This window comes from Anomaloglossus baeobatrachus, chromosome 2 (genome assembly GCF_048569485.1).
Source record: "Anomaloglossus baeobatrachus isolate aAnoBae1 chromosome 2, aAnoBae1.hap1, whole genome shotgun sequence".
Lineage (NCBI taxonomy): Eukaryota > Metazoa > Chordata > Amphibia > Anura > Aromobatidae > Anomaloglossus > Anomaloglossus baeobatrachus.
In genome coordinates, this window is record NC_134354.1 from 454,812,260 (window position 1) to 454,832,255 (window position 19,996).

General features: G+C 47.4%; 1 protein-coding gene across 1 annotated transcript in view; it reads right to left on the reverse strand.

Moving 5' to 3' along the window:
• GUSB (glucuronidase beta) overlaps nt 1–15,239 on the reverse strand; it is a 43,074-nt gene extending 27,835 nt beyond the window's left edge. The window contains exons 1-4 of the mRNA XM_075336313.1: nt 14,950–15,239; nt 13,216–13,404; nt 9,445–9,626; nt 6,587–6,729 (exon numbers count right to left, since the gene is read on the reverse strand). Of these exons, the coding sequence (XP_075192428.1) occupies nt 6,587–6,729; nt 9,445–9,626; nt 13,216–13,404; nt 14,950–15,153 (718 nt within the window). The 5' untranslated portion in view covers nt 15,154–15,239. The remainder of the gene's footprint in view (nt 1–6,586; nt 6,730–9,444; nt 9,627–13,215; nt 13,405–14,949) is intronic.
• Between the last annotated feature and the right edge of the window lie 4,757 nt (nt 15,240–19,996).

The following is a 19,996-nucleotide window of genomic DNA, read 5'->3' on the forward strand; positions in this document are numbered from 1 at the left end:
ACCATGCTGAAAAAGCTAAAGATCTAGGTCGGAAGGCACCGCTCTCTTCGGGGACTAGAAATAGATTTGAACAAAAATCTCAGAACCGTTCCCAGTCGAGAACCGGTACAATTACTCCATTGGCCTGCAAGAAATGCCACGGCCTGTGAGAAGGCGGCGGCCTTGGAGCCGGGAGGTGACAGAAAAAAATCTGTTTGGCGGGTGGACAGAAATCCATCCTGTAGCCATGGGAGATATGATCCCGCCCCCACTGAACGGAGACGTGGTAGAACCATACGTCGCCAAGTGGAGAGAGCCTGCCACCGACCAAGGAGGTGGTTGGCGTGGCTAGATAGCTCGGAGGAAGCTGACTCCGTGGTAGCATCTCCTGCTGTCTTTTGAAGACGCAGCCTCAAGCTATTTGGTTCTATGAACCAAGGCCGAGCTAGAGGACGATCAGATGGAGGAACGCCACCAAAACCTCAACTGATTCCTGTCCTGGACAGGTTCCCTGGTTTAGGTTTGTGGCAAGGAAGAACTCTCCCCGCCAAGAGCTTCCTGAATTTCATCCAGTTGGTTCCGAAGAGACTGGTCCCACCAAAGGGGAGCCCAGCAAGGAACCCCTATAGAGGCATCTGCTTTCCATTACCGAAGCCACAGGAGCCTGCGGATAGCGAGGAAAGTAGCCAAGACCACCGCCGTGCGGTGTCCAGCATGGCAGACCTGGCATAGGATGAAAAGACTGAAGTCTGGAAGTTCAGGCAACCGTTTTGGGCATAGAGTCCCTGTGAGGGAATGCATCTCCTCCAGACAAGCAGAGAAGGTACAAAAGAACCGCACTGCCGTAAAGCTGAGGAGAACGAAGCTGCTGCCGCCCCAATACCGACTTGGCCCAAGGACAACCGGGCGGATCGCAAAACCTTAAGTGAGGAGCTATCAGCCACTGACATAACGGTCCGGGCTGAGCCACCTGAGGTGACTGAGCCCACTTCTTGACCACCATTGGTGGACAGGGGAAACACAGTCCTCAGAATCACGCTTCATGGGAAGCGACTGTCAGAGCGGACCCTGGGCTTGGTCACAGGGGCCTGAAAACTGGAGTGGTTAAGGAACACACTTTGTGTTCTCCTAGGTAAGGTAACTCCGGCGGATTGGGGTCCAGTACAAAATTAATGTACCGTGGGAGCCCTATAGAGGTGCCGTCAGCCACTGATACAACTATCCGGGCTGAAAGTCTGGACACTGGAGGGGCCACGTTTGGCGAATGAGTACACTCCTTGACCACCTCTGATGGGAGGGGGAAACAGGCCGCAGAACCCCGCTTTGGGGTCTGCAGGACAGGCTGTGAGCTTGGACGCAGCAGGCTGAAAACTGGAGTGGTTAAAGAACACACTCCTCGTCCTGTTAAAGGTATACTGATGCCTTTCTGCCAGCGGGGAATACTCCCCTGATACGGGCGGATGGAGGTCCAGTACAAGTATAATGGACACAATCCAATCATTTGGCTCTGCGTCACGTACGGATGGATCAATGTACATAAAGTAGCGTCCGAGCCCCTGGTAGAGACATCCTCCTCGTCCAGTGAGTCAGCTCGTAATCGGAGCTGCGGGACGGGGAAGGACAGGGGACCCTGCGTCTCCCTGTCAGGAGGACGGGGTCTGAGCCCAGAAGGAGAGTCCTTTGTGAGCTTTATTGAGCGAGCTGAAGCAGAAAACGCCCTGAGAGGGGAGCTGCATGCTCAGCAGATGCCAGGACAGCCGACCCCTGGAAATAGGATTCCCTCAGGGGTCAGCCACCGAAACCGGAGCAGATGGAGGGGCCACTAATTAGCAATCATTCGGCTCTGCCTCCAAGCTGAGGGGCCACCATGGTTATGAGCTCGGTACAGCCGTACGAGACTACCTGCAGTGCATAATAAAAACAACCTGCAGCCCTGCTCTGTGAGACATGCTGCAGAGGTGGGGGCTCTGTCAAGACTGGCCCCCAGCATATATAAACCGATAAAACAAGCAGCTGCACAACCGGAGGTTGTGGCTGCCAATCGTTTAAACAGACATGTCTGTGCCCCCTGGTCCCTCAGCCCAGGTCCCCACTTGTCACACTGTGGAATCTCTGTGCCCATGCAGGCACAGAGAACGCTGAGAACATGGCGACCGGAGCGAGGAGAGGGGGCGGGGCCTACTCTGAGAGCGGCAAAAGGATTCCCTCAGTGAGGTAGCCAGGGGAGGGAATCTTTCCTCAATGAGGAGTGTCCCTTCGCTTGTGCTGCACAGCCGCTGGGCGGAGCTACCCTGCCTCCCTGCATGACTGACATGCAGAGACAGTGGAAACCGAAACTAGGCCCCAGGCGAAGCCGGGGCCTAGAGTAAAACATGCGGCCGACGTGCAGGCACCATCGGCGCGGTTCTCCAGTGAAAACTGGAGAACCGGCCGGAAATGTTAACACCAAACATAAAACACATTCCCCCAATAAATAAACATAAAGGACCCTTGGAAAGACCACTTTCTGTGGTAATAACGTCTCATATACTTAGCTTGTGAGACGCAGGTTGCCAGGGTCCTGGGGGGTGATAGCTCCGTCCAGCAGGGTCCTGCAAAAGGGCTGCGGATGGAGACCGGTCTCCTGCAAAGCAGTGAGAACCGTGTTGGCTCCCACTTCAAGCCAGAGCCCCAGCATGGGATGGTGAAGGAGCGCGGCATGAAAGGGATACAGCCCTGAAATCAACCTTAACAGCAGCCCCGCAGTGGGGTGTGAAGGGACATGCCGGGGGTCCAGACTGGACCCGCTTTTCTTTGTCCAAAAGGAAAAATCAAAAATCAAAATCAGAGAATGCATGTGTGTGTGTGATCCTCCTGAAACACAAAGCATGAAACTGGCTAGGACTGGCTAGCAGGGGGTGTATATGCTAGGAGGGAGGAGCTACACGTTTTGAGTGTAGTAACTTTGTGTGTCCTCCGGAGGCAGTAGCTATACACCCATGGTCTGGGTCTCCCATAGGAACGATGAAGAAACTAATATAGTGGCTTCTTGCATCTCCTCAGGTAATTTTAAGCCTAGCGATAGTTCACCGATGAGGGTGGTTAAATATGAGGTTAAGATTGTAGCAAACTTTTTGTAGTACTCATTGGGAATTCCATCTGGTCCTGGTGCTTTATTTTGTTTTAGAGAGTTTATTGTAGCCATTATGTCACTGTTTTTGTATTTTTTCTTTTTTAAAGGGTGTTCATTGTATGTTTAGAATGACACCCGGAAGCAAGTTTCTCCAGGTCAGTATAATTACAGCGATACCAAATGTTTATAGTTATTTTTTTTTTATTTAAAAAGGGAGTCCGCACAGAATAACTGTTCAAACCAAGTACAGGCGCTAGGCGGTCCCATAGCGTAACCAATCATTTTAATCCTCCTTCCCACCTGCCTGTTTTTCAATCCATTTTCTCCCTCATCTGCCAGAGCGGTCCAAGAATAAAGGGTGTGAGGAGAGATAGGTGGAAGGTGCAGTGATATGTCTGGCCCCACCATGATGCACTGAGCGCCTGAACTTGGTTTGAAAAGTCATTCTGTACTGACAAAGTCCCTTTAAAGTTGTGGGGAAAAATTTGGAAAATTTCTAAATAAAAATACACATATAAAATTGTTTTTTGTTGTACTTTTCTGAAATCGGTAATGTTTTTATATTTTTGTCAATGGAACTGTGTGTAGGCTTTTTTTTTGCATGGCGAGCTGACGTTTTGACTGATACCACTTTGGTGTACGTACAATGTTTTGATTGCTTTTTGTTGCATTTCATTAGACTGGAATGGCAACTGAACAACTGCAACTGACATTTAAATTATTTTTTTTTTTCTTTTTATGGCACTAACTGTAAGGGGTTAATCATATGTTTTGATAGATCAGACTTTTAGAGACTTGGTGATAATAATAATAATAAAATATTTTTGGTATTATTCTAAGGGGGGGTGGGGAGTGGAGGGGACAATTAAAAAAAAAGTGTTATATTTTGGAAAACTGCTTTTAAAACATTTTTTCTTTTACTATTCTATTTAAAAGGGACTGGGACATGTGAATATTTGATCACTTATTGTATATACTGGGCATCACAGGAGCAGTAAAATGGTAGCCAAGATACCCCCGACTGCCATGACAACTCATTGGCACCCTGTAATCATGTCACGATGGCATAAGTGTGATCGTAGCCACTGCACCAGCGAGTGTACCATTTGTCATTGATCGGCAGTGGCATTTAAATAGTAAACAGCAGCAACAAGAACAAGCTCTGGTCGCTGCAGTCACAGGAAGATGAAAGCTGTGTAACCCCCCCAAGTACAACAAAGAATATACGTATATTGCTGTTTTGTCCCATTGAATACTTGCAATATGAAGCACAGGCGCTGGAAGTGCAGTATGGAGCCCCTTGATACTGCTGTTTGATTGGGATGTCAACAGTCAAATCTCTATCCTTCTAAGGCTTGGATTACACGAACGTGTAAAAAAAAAAAAAAAAAAAAAAAAAAAAAAAATTTAACCCATTCTCATCCAGAAAAGTCAGACGATTTTTCCTCTCACTTGTCATCTGTGTATAGTGCGTATACAAATCAGTTTTCTACTCCGCAGCTATTAATCTTTTACAGTTTCCCATCTTACAGAATTGTAATGTATGTATATTCATATGCCATACTGATGGTTCGTATGGCATCCAATTTTTTTTTAAAAATCACACTGTGCATGCTATGATTTGTTTCTCTTGCTAGTTACAGCTTAGAAAAGAAAAAAAAAAACGCAGATCTGCACAGCCTCATTGAATAACATTGGTCTGAATGCAATCCGTTTTTCTTATTGGATTGCACTTATATGATTTACACGCTTGTGTGAGAGAGTCCTAATATTGATGACCTTTCCTAAAGGGAGGCAATCTGGATAATCCTTTTAAAGGAACCCTTTCATCACATTCATGCGGCGAAAACTACAAACAGCATGAATCAGACCCTGGCTATGAGATTTCAGCCAGACTGGACTTAGTCTGAAACACTACGGCATTTCAGAGAAAACATTCACACATCCATGTCTCCGATATGTGTGACATCCGTTTTCACAAGTACCGGAGACACGGGCACACGTAGACCCATTAAAATCAATGGATCTGCGCACACATGTTTTTCCATGGACCGTGTGGAGCATACTTGTGGCCATGTGCTCCACACATAGACATGTCCCTTTTTCTTTGGCAGCACAGGTGTCACACAGACAGCACAGATGTGATCCGTGTGACACGTACCAGAGAAAACCACATTTCTGTGAAATAAAATGAATTTCTACAATGACTTTCTCCAGCGCTGCTGTCACTTGCTTCCAACCCCCGCTCAATATGCTCATTGCATATTCACTGCATCGGAAGCAACAGCAGCGTTGGACACAGCAGCACCATGGACAGGTAAGTATAAAAAGTCATGCTGTCAGTGTGCTATGCAGATGTCACACTGCTAGAACACTGACAGCACACGCTGAACACACACATGGACACACACACATTTCGCACCTATACCATGGACTGTGCAAAACGTGTGTTTTGCACGGACGTGTTAAAGAGGCCTAAGATACCGGCCGGGGAGTACAGGGAGAGATCTGACTAGTCTACCCCCCCCCTTCCACCCCCACTCCAGTTCATTGATAGCTCTCTATTTGTATACATAGTGAGAGACCTATCAAATCAACTGGAGTGGGGTGTGGTGGAACTGGAGGGTCTCACCAGACTAATCAGGTCTCTCTTATACTTCCCAGATGGCTTTTCCAACTGTGCTTACTCTAAAACATTGCAACATTTTAGAGCAAAACATTCCTATTGCAAGCATGCAGGCTCTGATTCATGCTCCCCGTGGTTTAGGAACCATGACTCTAATGACAAGGTCCCTTTAAAGAGGGTCTGTCACCAGCTCAAAAATGGACAGTTTTTGTTCTTGTTTTATTCTCGCTGGTCCCGTTTTTGTTTTTTTTTTTTAATCTACCATATTGTTCCAGAGATGTGGCCTTTCTATTCAGTGTCAATTTTTATGGCCTTTACAAGGGGGTGTGATTCACAGTGCAATAATACAGAATAGCCCGATCTCACCCATAGGGAATCCTGTAAGCCACATCTCCTTAGTAAAGATAATAAAAAGCAATAAATAAAAAGGCCCATGCCTCTAGAACCGTATCGTGGATTAAAACAAAAAAAAAAAAAAAACACCGGAAATAAAGAAAATTCAAGGGAACAGCAGGAAAAGTGCAAGATTAAAACTAGTCCCTTTTCATCTGGTGAAAGGGCCGTTTTAAGCACTAACTAATGACACCAAGAAAAAAAAAAAAACAAAAAAAAAACCAGGATTGTTTTTTCTTAATTTAAACCAACTAGTGATTCATATTATATTTTCTTATTTGTTTTCATTTTCGGATTGCACATTTTATTCTATTTTCAGCATACAATTATGCAGGCTACGGCCTTGCATAATCTGCTGTTCCGCACGGTGAAGAACAATTCACAGATTTGCTCTCCAGCAGCAACGAGGGCATAGGAAACTGAGAAAGAAGGGACATATTTAGGGTCATGCCACTGGATGACGTAACAATTCTTACCTGTGCTTTCCCAAATGTCAGTAATAATGGTGATGTCATCAATGTACACTGAGGGAGTTGTGTAAAGAACCACAGGGCGATGTATTCCGGCATAATTAAAGAAATCAAACTCTGTATTTTGAACAAAATATCCTTTAGGATATCTATGATGAAAAATAAAAAGATGCGAGTTATAAGTTTTACACCTAAGGGTATGTGCACACCTTAAGTATTTAATGTACACATTTCTGTACCAAAAATGTGTCTCTAGCAGGTAAAAACAGCATAAAATGTGGTTATTTTTTACATTTACCGTATTTTTTGCTTTATAAGACTCACTTTTGTTCCCCCAAATTTTGGGGGATAGTACGGGGTGCGACTTATAAACCGAATATACGGATTATATACTGCAGGGTCCAGGAGAGGTAAGGGCCGCTCTGGAGCGGTGCTGGGGGATGCTGGTGAAGGCTGGTGAAGCTGCTGTAGGGAGCCTTTGATCTCCTGCTCATATAATATGCACAGCCGCCGTCCATCACCGTGGTGCTGAAACCGCACCGTGGCGATGGGCTGGAGGAGCAGCGCATATTATATCTGACTGTGCCCCTTTGATGGCACATGCCCCCCCCAACCCCCGTTAACTATGGCCCCCCATGGTGCTGCCCATAGTAAAAATAAAAAAAAAAAATATTTTTTACTTACCTCCTCCTGCGTGTCTCCCCGGTCTCCCTCCTGCTGCTGTGATCATGCACGCAGAGATTTCACTCTGCTGTGCCGATCACATGACCGGGACCGTGAACCAGGAAATGCAGGCAGGAGGCCGGAGCTCAACCCCAAGGAGGGGGACACGAGGGAGCACAGTGCTGGAGAAGGTAAGGAAAGAGTTTATTTTACTAAAAGCAGCAGCATGGGGGCGATATCCAACACAGGGTGATGTGTGCCTGCCACAGGGGGCCGCGTGTGCCAGCCACAGGGGGCCGCGTGAAAAATACGGTATATGCATCGGAATGGGTGAAAAATGTTGCAAAATAGCTGAAAGAATGGACATGCTGTAGATGTGAAACTGAAAATCAGCATCGTGTGGCATGAGACATCAGGAAGCTTATTCACTTTGCCAGTCCTAGGAAATTCTTCAGTTTTTGTTGCAAAACTGAGCAGTAAGACGCAACAAATACTTAAAGGGACGGTGTCATAAAAAAAAATATAATTTCTAAGTGAAAAAATGAAAAGTATTAATGGTTTGTTTAAATAATATTTGTTTTTAATTGAGAAAAAAAAAAATGTTGATATTTTTCACTCTTAAACACTAGGGGAGCCCTCTTTCCGTGTTATAACAGCTCTGTGGGCATGATTGATAGGCTATGTGCCCACGTTGTGTAGTGTCCATGCACAAAATTCTGCAGCGATTTGACAGCACATGTGCGCTTCAAATCGCTGCAGAAACAATGCGTAATGGATGCAGTGTATCTGCAGAATAGATGCCAATTTCATGCGCTCTGCTGCCTCTCCCATAGACAGAGCGGGAGCAGCATCCAAAGCGCACGAAATAAGTGACATGTTGCTTTTTTTTGAGCGCAGCGATTTGGATCAAAATTTCAGCATGCAAATCGTGCGCTCTCAAACGCAACATGCGCATGCATTATGCACAATCCTCATAGATTGTGCTGGGGACGCAGGACGCATTCAGTTACGCTGCAATGCAATACGCAGCGTAACTGCACGCAAATACGCAACGTGTGCACATAGCCATAACATGATTTCTATGAGCCGACATCACCGCTAGCTTCAGAAAATCTTGTGCATATGCATTGCTTTGTTCACTCCATGGAATCTCTGGAGCCAGGTGTACACAAGCAAGGCACACTGCACATAATAGGAAGGACAGTTTCCGCACTTATGATCATACACAGTGTGCGACGTTGAAGCCAAGAACATGTACACCTGGCTTTGTGAGTGAACAAAGCTGTGCGTATGAGCGAGATTTCCAGAAGCTGGCGTTGGCACCACTGGGTAAACGTTACCTCCAGGTGGACATACCTGTGCATTTGTTGGAAAATATCCCCTTCAAAGGATTATGTTCTCACAATATGTAGAATACATTTCCTCCAAATGTGACATTAGAGAAGCTCTACCATCATACGTGCACCCGAAAGTCTACCTTCACACGTACTTACCTTCCAAACGACCTCACTGTGGGCGGCAAACATCAATTTCCTGGAGGGGGAGGGACGTTCGGCGTCACAGCGGCCGGACAATAGAAGCGGAGGGGTGGAGATGAGTGGGACGTAAACATCCCGCCCACCTCCTTCCTTCAGCATTGCCGGCGGCCGCAAGTAAGCTGCAGCTCATTGTTCCCGGGGTGTCACACGGAGCGATGTGTGCTGCCTCGGGAACAATGAACAACAGGATGTTCGATTTTTAGAAAATGAGCGACGTGTCAATGATGAACGAGAAGGTGAGTATTTCTGCTCGTTCATAGCTGTCACACGCTACGATATCATTAACGATTCCGGATGTGCGTCACTTATGATTTGACCCCGCCGACATCTCGTTAGATATATCGTAGCGTGTAAAGCCCGCTTTAGTCTGGCTCAATGTGGTCCTAAAATCAAGTAGTTTGCTCCCTTGTATTTATTATTTGCACTGTTTAATATTAGAAACGATTAGTACATCTGCCCCAGTGTTTTATACTGAAGAATGGGCAGAAAAGGCTGTAGGCCCTGTGTACATATTGCGTTTTCACTTGCTTTTTTTTGCGTTTTTACTGCAGAAATTTCTTGAGAATATGGTTGTAACCTTTCTGCAGACATTCCCCAGCAAAACCTATGGGAAAAATCCTTTTTCTAGTGCGCACAGGGCCGTAGTACAGGTATGATACTTACCGTGTGGGGTCGTTCATGAACTGGATGGATCCTGGAGGTAAGGTGTTTAGGGTGAGGGTATTATTCACAGCAATGGTGATGCGACAGGGACATCCTAGACTATCTTTGAGAATATTGGATATGTCAACTTCAAATGGCAGGTGTCCTCCTTCATGCTGCGTCACCTGAGCACCATTAACCCACTGCAAGTAAGACACCACAACACTTAAAGATCAAAGAAATCTCCAATTACAAAACAGAAAAGATACATTGGAAAGGTCCTTTACTCCCACCACTTTGCACAATACTTGCTTTCTTTATTTCTTTGAGTATTTGGAGAGTTTTTTACCTCAGTATTTGCAAAACCACGTCACATGGTGAGTTTTTTACCTCAGTATTTGTAAGGCCACATGCACACGTTGAGTATTTGGGGAGTTTTTTACCTCAGTATGCGTAAGGGATGGAACAATCGGAGAAAAAGTATAATAGAAACAGGCACCAATCTTGCATTTATAGCACTTGGCCTTACAAATACTGAGGTAAAAACCTCACCAAGTACACAACGTGAGCACGTGGTCTAATGTAATGCTTCATGGACAACGTGAGTTACGTCATAAATTCTATTTAAAATCATAAGACAATGTTCCCAGACAGTTGCAGAGACTATGAATGTAGGCGGCATGTTCTCTGCTGCCCCATTGTAATCCTCTTTTACCTGTGCACATGACATGGGGCTAGACGTATCAAGAAGAGACGCTTACCGCACACTGATATACGTTAAATAATAAATTGACAGTACACACTATGGCCCAGTAAAAAAAAGTTACCGCAGAAGTTTGGACCTGAGAAGAAAAAAGCATGGGTTTCCTTTTAACCTCTTCACTCCTGGGCAATTTTTCTTTTTTGCGCTTTTATTATGCCCTCCCCCTTCTTCCAAAAGCTATATCTTTAATTTTTTGGCAAAATAGCTGTAGGAGAGCTTGTGTTTTTGTGGGATGAGTTGTAGCTTACTATGAATCTATTAGTTTTACTGTACAATGTGCTGAATAATGGGCAAAAAAAACTCCAAGTGGGGTGAAATTATGAAAAAAATACAATCCTGCCATTGTTTTTACAGTGTCCTCCAGGTCAATATCATCACAGCGATACTAAGCGTCTATGCTTTTGTTTTAAGTGGTAAAAAAAATAAAAAAAAAAAAAATCTGTGTCTATCGCCATTTTCCAGACTCATAATATATAATAACATTTTTACTTTCCAATCTCAATGGAATTGTTTAAAGAAGCGTGTTTTTGTTTTTAACATTTTCATTAATACCATATAGGGGTCCCCCAAAATATATTTGCTTTTTATTGTATTTTTTTTTTTCATTTTGGCATTTACCAGTTGGGTTAAATAGTTTCATATTTTAAGAGCTCGATATTTTACAGAAGCATCAACACCAGATGTTTGGTTTTTTTTGTTTTTAAATTATTTAATGGGGGATAAGTGGGTGATTCGCTTTTTTAAAAACTTTTTTTTGTATCTCCTGCAATTGTTTGATTACTTATACTATATATATTGCAGAAGCATATTATTGCAGCATATACTGCAAATCACGGTCTACTTTGAAACTCAGCATTTGGCATATGTGACATAATATAAATTCCACTGTCAGAGATTGACAGCGGCATTTAAATGGTTAAAAAAAAAAATGCAGGCAGAGCAGAGCCCTGGTTATGTAAAATGATGACTATGTAATTTGGCTGGCTTCCTTCCCAACATGGTCACCCCAGAGTAGGGTGTACAGTTATGTTCATAGGTGCAAAAGGGTTAAAGGGAATCTGGGGATGCTTGGTCTGAACAATCATTTGTGCTAACAAACAGTTCAAGGGTTGTCTAGGCTTGGCGTGCAAGTCTGCACTCACTCCATATGACTGCAGACTTGTGAATCCTCACAGCAAGCAGTGTGCACGCTGTCAGGATTCTCTGGTGCTGGGAGCAAGCGGTCATGTGAAAGCATGTATGCAATTTGGATACTTACTGCCACATTGCAACTAGATGTGTTCACTTACATTGAACAAGACTGCGCACGTCTAATCAGCACATGTCCGCACAATGCTCACTGTGAGGATTCACAAGTCTGTAGTCACACAGAGTGACTGCAACTTGCACCCCAAACCTGGAGAACTCCTTTAAGTGCCCATTCCTGCCCATTTGTTTTTCATGTAGCTCATACTCCTCCTCTTACATGATAGACAGCTCTTGTGTTACAGGAGCCAGAAAAGTACAAAAACCCATGGAAAATAAGGTGAACTGTTTAGCCACACCAAATGGTGCATGAAACACCTGTGCTTGGTTTGAACAGTCATTTTTTGCTTACAGACTCCCTTTAAAACAACCTGAACTACCTCCTTCATCGTCGTGATCAATGGTGATTGCCTACCAAAGACAACTTTAAAGTGGCTTTCCTGGACTTTTCAAAAGTTGGAAAAGAATCATGAATGTTATAAATTAAAGAAATAACCATTACACTTTGAATCGCCTGCCTCTCCAGCAATATTGATGCCCCATCCATCATTTCCAAGATTACTGCTGTCAATCACTGGCCTCAGAGATGATGTTTGCACATAGCGCTTGTACAACCCATCCATTATTCTCCTGACCCCGAAGTGACTGACTGGCTTCAGGACCATGTGAATAATGGCTGAGATTTAAGTGCTGCAACCTACAGGGGACCAAAGAAGTGGCAATACTGGAGTTTTGGGGGATAGAAGGGGTAAGTAATAAGTTGTTGCCATTTTGTTTTGCTTTTTTAATATTATATCCTTTTAGAAAAACAACAAAAAAAAAAAAAACAAAAAAAAAAAACACAACAAACCTTTACTGTATAATGATAAGTGGCAGTCTTAAGCTGGGTTCACACATAGCGACAACGACGTCGCTGTTACGTCACCATTTTCTGTGACGCAACAGTGACCTTGTAAGTCGTTGTTATGATCGCTGCTTAGCTGTCAAACACAGCAGAAGCAGATCATAACGACACACGTCGCTGTGCTACATGTGCAGGGAGCCGCGCACACTGCTTAGCGCTGGCTCCCTGCTCTCCTAGCTACAGTACACATCGGGTTAATTACCCGATGTGTACTGCAGCTACATGTCACAGTGCAGAGAGCAGGGAGCCGCGCACACTGCTTAGCGCTGGCTCCCTGCTCTCCTAGCTACAGTACACATCGGGTTAATTACCCGATGTGTCCTGCAGCTACATGTGCAGAGAGCAGAGAGCCGGCCCTGGCAGCGAGGGTGGCGGATGCTGGTAACGAAGGTAAATATCGGGTAACCAGGGAAAGGTCTTCCCTTGGTTACCCGATGTTTACCCTGGTTACAGCTTACCGCAGCTGCCAGACGCCGGCTCCTGCTCCCTGCTCGCTTCATTTCGTCGCTCTCTCGCTGTCACATACAGCGATGTGTGCGTCACAGCCGGAGGGCGACGACCAAAAAATGAAGCTGGACATTCAGCAACGACCGGCGACCTCACAGCAGGGGCCAGGTCATTGCTGGATGTCACACAAAGCGACAGCGACGGGATGTCGCTGCAACGTCACAGAAAATGGTGACGTAGCAGCGACGTCGTTGTCGTCGCCGCTGTGTGTGACACCACCTTACCTAATTAGATAAAATATAGACATAAGTGGTACATAAAGTGCCCTCTCCAGCTAACTGCTTGCGAATGAGACTCCCGTCCTCAGGCTCTATTCCTTTACAAGCCGTAATTGTGTCTGTTTATAGATATTTTTAAGTAATATTGGACTCACCACTATAGAGAAATAATGGGCACTGCCGACCCGCAGCACAATTCTGTTAGAGGCCAAGTTTTCCAACCAGCGACTGGGGACCCAGACTTCTTTATCATACCAGACCCATCCAATGAAATTTCTTAAACCAATGTCCTGAGTGATATCATTGTAGCTGGCAGGTACTGGCATGTCTAGGACAGGGCCGGTCTATGGGGTGGAACATTGCAGAGATTATTAATATTACTGCATAATAATGTGTGCAAGGAAATTGATAATCAGATCACTTATCATACGTGTGAATATAGCAATTAATAACTGTCTGGAAATGAGTTATTGGCTGCTCGCAACCCTGCTCTTCTGCGTGGTAGAGCGCCCCTGCTCCAGGCCTCGTGTGTGGCAGAGCACCCATGTGTTTCAGAGCGCCCCTGCTCCAGGCCTCGTGTGTGGCAGAGCACCCATGTGTTTCAGAGTGCCCCTGCTCCAGGCCTCGTGTGTGGCAGAGCACCCATGTGTTTCAGAGCGCCCCTGCTCCAGGCCTCGTGTGTGGCAGAGCACCCATGTGTTTCAGAGCGCCCCTGCTCCAGGCCTCGTGTGTGGCAGAGCACCCATGTGTTTCAGAGCGCCCCTGCTCCAGGCCTCGTGTGTGGCAGAGCACCCATGTGTGTCACGAGCGCCCCTGCTCCAGACCTCGTGTGTGGCAGATCACATGTGTGTCAGAGCGCCCCTGCTCCAGCCCCCCTGCTTTGCAGAGTACCAGTGCTCTGGAACAAGGGAACTGACACTAGTGGGAAGGGTGCTCCACTACACAAAAATACAGCATTGTTGAGGGTACTTTACTATACACAAGAACTGGCACGTGTTGGGGAGCAAGTTTTGCCACACACAAGATATTACACAAGGCTGGAGTCACACTTGCGTATAACTCGCGCGAGTGCAATATCAGAAAATCTCGCATTGGCCTTGAACCAATATTAATCGATGAGACAGCTCCGAACTCTGATATTTTCCTCAGCCCTAAACGGACTGAGAAGAAAAAAAAAAAATTCTCAGCATGCTGCAATTGTCTGTGAGAGCCATGTCACTCACACCCATACAAGTCTATGGGTGCGAGAAAAACATCAGACTGCACTCATGTCATTCAAGTGCAGTGCGATATACGCACAGGCTGACAATGGAGGAGATGGGGGGGATTAACTCCTCCCTCTCCTCCGCAGGTGTGACCCGAACGCAAGATCAGATCACAGTCGCATGACACTCAGCGAACGGTTGCAGCAGAGCCTGAGCCGGGGGTCATTAGCATATCGCATCAGAAGTGATACGCAAGTGTGACCCACAGCTGAATATGGTGGCTTGTCTCACAGCTGACAGGGAGATGCTTTACATACATGCTTTGTTACAAATAGAGCATGCACTGATGGTGGTCACAGATAAGAGAAAGCACCAGTGGGGGGGGGGAGGGGAGGACACCAGTGCTAAACACACGAGATGCCAACAGAGAGAAGGGTGCTCTGCTATGCAAAGACACGAGCACTGTGAAGGAGGTGCTTTCTGTGTGAAGGAGGAACACTGTTGACAATTGGGCTCTGCCAAAACCACACAGGAGCAGGGTGAGGTGCTCGTAGAATCCTGCTATTCCCGAGAAGCAGCCATGTCTTCTGCAGCATTCCCTGGCCTGACGTGTGCAGAGCAGTGCCAGCTGCAGGCTGTGCGTGTGCAGACGGCACCAGGGCTGCGCACACGCCGGGCACTTACCTGTCTCAGCCACTTCGCGTACCACTGCAGCCGGAAGCCCTCATCCCTCTCGGGGGAGTTATCAGCCCGGAAACTCCAGATGCCACCCAGCTCCTTCAGCTCCCTGGTGGGGGTCTCTCTGGGGTGTAGCATCCCCCCGCTCAGGCCGTGACTGAGGCCTGTGACCAGGAGCAGGAGCGTCCAGCAGCGCCATAGTCCACTCATCTCAGCCGCCACTGCTCAGCCTGTGTGACAACTGAGGCCGGTCACATGATCTGATCCTTCACGTGATGGGGAAAAGCGTTACGGGCTTCCAGGAGTGAGAGTGGGGTGTGTCCATAGTGACAGGGTAATGGTGGGTTGTGGCTAAAAGGACGTTGGGCGTGACCGACTAGAATAGTGGGCGTGGTGATGCGTCCTGCCGCTATAATAATTGATGCTTTCTTGCTATTTTGAAGGCAGAGTGGTCACAGTGACTATAGAGCACGGTTCCGCTTGTGCATAGCTTCCTATGCTAATGACCCACTGCTGTGTGTGACTTGCGATCGCATCACAGGTGCGGAGAAGATGGAGGGAGCACTTTCTCTCCATCTCCTCTGCTGTCTATCTATGGTATATCACACTGCACTCGGAATGCATGCAGTGTGATGTTTCACACGCTCGCATAGACTTGTATGGGGATGTGTGAGCAGCATGCCGCTATGGCATGAGAAATCAATTGCAGATGGACACTGCCCCATAGGTTTTCACTAGAGTGAGAGCAATCCGATGTTTTATCCGATTGCATTAGTCCGTGCAAAACGCAGGTGGAACAGTACTGTTCGTTTAAGGCTAGGTTCACATTTCCGTTGTTTTAAATCCGTCAGGTCCGTCAGCGACGGATCAGTCGTTTTTTAGGCTAGGTTCACATTTCCATTGTTTTGCATCAGTCACATGCGTTGCTTGACGCTTGTGACTGATGCATTGTACAACGGATGACAAGAATTGAATTCATTGTCGGACTCCGTTGTAAAAGACAGAACGATCAGCTGATCATTCACAATAGCCGGCCAGCTTTTGAGAGCGATCAGATGATCTCCCGGCGGCCGACTCCTGTGAGCGATCAGCCGCCAAGAATGTGTGGGGGGGCGGAGTGCGGGGTGGGTGGAGCCGAGTGGGGCCATGGCGCTGAGGACGTCAGTGCCGGTGACTATATATATATATATATATATATATATATATATGTGTGTACATGCGGAGTGCGGGAGGGGGCGAGGCCGAGCGGGGAAGTGTCGGGCTCCCTGCACATGTAGCCAGGGTAAATATCGGGTAACTAAGCAAAGCACTTTGCTTGGTTACCCGATATTTACCTTGGTTACGTGTGCAGGGAGCCAGAGAGAGCATGCGCAGCTAAATCCTACGGATTGCGCTGCTCAAAAAACGTTACAAGCTGCGTTCCTGCCACCCGGCGGTCAGTCGTTCCACGACTGATCAGTCGGGCGGAGGATGCAGCGCAGCATCATCAGTCACAATCCGCCGCTCATACAAGTCTATGGGAACAACGGAATCTGCCAAACAGATTCCGTTGTTTACCAGAGCAGCGGATTGTGACTGATAGAAATTGACAGAAATGTGAACCTAGCCTTAGGCGGGCTTTGCACACTACGACATCGCAGGTGCGATGTCGGTGGGGTCAAATCGAAAGTGACGCACATCCGGCGTCACTTGCGATGTCGTAGTGTGTAAATCCTAGATGATACGATGAACGAGCGCAAAAGCGTCGTCATCGTATCATCGCTGCAGCCTCCGACATTTCCATAATGCCGGGGGAGCGACAGGTACGATGTTGTTCCTCGTTCCTGCGGCCGCACACATCGCTGTGTGTGAAGCCGCAGGAGCGAGGAACTTCACCTTACCTGCCTCCCGGCTGCAATGAGAAGGACGGAGGTGGGCGGGATGTTTACATCCTGCTCATCTCCGCCCCTCCACTTCAATTGGCCGCCTGCCGTGTGACGTCACTGTGACGCCGCACGACCCGCCCCCTAAGGAAGGAGGCGGGTCGCCGGCCAGAGGGACGTCGCACGGCAGGTATGAGCGTGTAAAGCTGCCGTAGCGATAATAATCGCTACGGCAGCTTTCACTATATATCGAACGTGCGACGGGGGCGGGACTATCGCTGCAGCATCGGTAACACATTGTTACCGATGTTGCAACGTGCAAAGCCCGCCTTAGGCTAAGTTCACACTTCCGTTGTTTTCAATCCGTCAGCAACGGATCAGTTGTTTTTTAGATGTCAACTGATGCAACTGATGTGTTTTTCACAGGATTCCTTTCACAGGAATCCTGTGAAAAAACTGATCAGTTGTGTCCGTTACATCCGCTGTGCATCCGTTTTTTGACGGATCAGTCATGATCCGTTTGTGTTTGGGACAGCCCAGTGGGCATGCCAAACATGCTGGGCATGCTCAGTAGAGCATGGCGGAATCCAGCGCTGGATTCCGTCGTAAGACGGATTACGACGGAATCCAGCACCATAGACATACATTGCAAGTGTGGCAGATGGCGACGGATTCCTGCGCGGTGAGTTGTTTTCGACGGCCTGAAAAACGTTACATTCTGCGTTGCTCCCCGCCCGGCGGTCAGTCAAAAAACGACGGACCGCGATGCAGCGGACGCAACGCAGGGTCATCAGTCGCAATCCGCCACTAATGCAAGTCTATGGGACACAACGGAATCCGCTAAACGGATTCCGTTGTTTACCATAGCAGCGGATTTCGACTGATACATTTTAGGCTAGTTTCACACTTGCGTTGAACGGTATCCGTTGCATTGCGTTGTGTAACGGATGCAACGGATGTGTTGCATATAGTGGCACAACGGATGCAACGGATGTTGCAAAACAACGCAATTCGTTTTGATTTTTTTTTTTTTTACAGTTTTACCAGCGGCAGACTATTGTGAACGATCAGCTGATTGCTCCCAGTAGCCGGCCGCCGGGTGATCAGCTGATCGCTCCCTGCAGCCGGCCGCCGGGTGATCAGCTGATCGCTCCCTGCAGCCGGCCGCCGGGTGATCAGCTGATCGCTCCCTGCAGCCGGCCGCCGGGTGATCAGCTGATCGCTCCCTGCAGCCGGCCGCCGGGTGATCAGCTGATCGCTCCCAGTAGCCGGCCGCCGGGTGATCAGCTGATCGCTCCCTGCAGCCGGCCGCCGGGTGATCAGCTGAGCGCTGTCACTTGCCGGCGCCCGGGCATGCCGGCGGGCGGGCGCTCAGCTGAGCGTTGTCACTTGCCGGCGCCCGGGCATGCCGGCGGGCGGGCGGGCACTCATCTGAGCGCTGTGACTTGCCGGCGGCCGGGCATGCTGGCGGCCGGTCGCTCAGCTGAGCGCTGTCGCTTGCCGACGGCCGGACGCTCAGCTGAACGTTCGGCCACCGCGAGCCAAAATAAAGTTTGATTTAAAAAAAACCAAAAAAAGAGCATGTGCAGTGAAATCCAGAGGATTCCGCTGCTCAAAATAACGTTACATGCTGCGTTCCTCCCGCTGGGCGGAAGCAACGGAGCGTCGCCCAGCGGAAGCAACGCAGGTCCTTTTGGTACAATCCGTCACCCATACAAGTCTATGGGAAACAGCGGAATCCGTTAACGGATTCCCGCTGTTTTCCAAAAGGGCGGATTGTAACGGAAGGAAATAAACGCAAGTGTGAAAGTACCCTTAGCGGAAATGTGAACTTAGCCTTAGATGTCAACTGACGCAATGGATGTGTTTTTTACAGGATTTCGTTCACAGGAATCCTGTGAAAAAACTGATCTGTTGCGTCCGTTACATCCGCTGTGCATCCATTTTTTGACGGATCAGTCATGATCCGTTTGTGTTTGGGACAGCCCAGTGGGTGTGCCAAACATGCTGGGCATGCTCAGTAGAGCATGACGGAATCCAGCGCTGGATTCCGTCGTAAGATGGATTACGACGGAATCCAGCACCATTGACAAATATTACAAGCTTGACGGATTGCGACGGATACCTGCGCTGTGCGTTAATTTTGACGGCCAGAAAAACGTTACATTCTGCGTTGTTTCCGCCCGGCGGTCAGTCCAAAAACGACTGACCGCGGTGCAGCGGATGCAACGCAAGGTCATCAGTCGCAATCCGCCACTAATACAAGTCTATGGGACACAACAGAATCCGCTAAACAGATTCCGCTATTTACCAGAGCAGCGGATTGTGACTGATACAATTTAACGGAAATGTGAACCTAGCCTTAGTTGCATTGCTAATTTAAAGTATCTGGTTTTAAACAAATTGTCAAAGAGGCCATTCCTACCACCTGTCTGGCTAATAATGTGTCAGGAAGGGGTTGTCATAAACAATTCTCTGCTCATGTTTTTATGGTAACAATAACTTATAATCCTTCCTTGAGTTTCCCTGAAGTGTGGGGGCAGGTTATTCTCCATATCCAGGATACACCGTTTCCTGCAGGGATGGCGGTGCAATTGTTTCCTGCTGGATAAGGTGCCAAGGAACATCTATTTAGCTTGTATTCTAGGCTGGAGCTCCACACAGGCTTTTCCCGAGTGTCAGATTTAATGATATCATTGATATGTTATGTTTGACACAGGAGTCAAGTGCATTGGCTGTGAATGGGTCTTGCAAGTTCTGTCTCATACGACTAATTGTGCCACCCTAAGCCATTTCACATTATACAGTGCTTTGCCACATCTTACCCTTCAGTCAGATAAGAGGTGGGGTCCCAGGAGTGTCCCCTGCACCGATTTCATATAGATAACGTACTAAAAATAGAAATCAGGACAGTGCCCTGACCAGCTAGAACAACAGGACTGTCACCTTAAACCATACCACTGGATACGGGACAGTTGGGAGTTATGCATTAGCTATTTATCCAGGCCCGGCATTAGGGGTTGGCAGACTTGGCAGCTGCCCAGGGCCCTCACCCCCTGAGGGGCCCACACTGTTTCAATCACAAACTACAGTGATAGTACAAAACTTGTACTATCCCTGCAGTTTCTGTGGTTGCACAAAGACCTTTGGTGACATTAAAGTCATGTGACTCACCAAAGGTCCTTCACCAA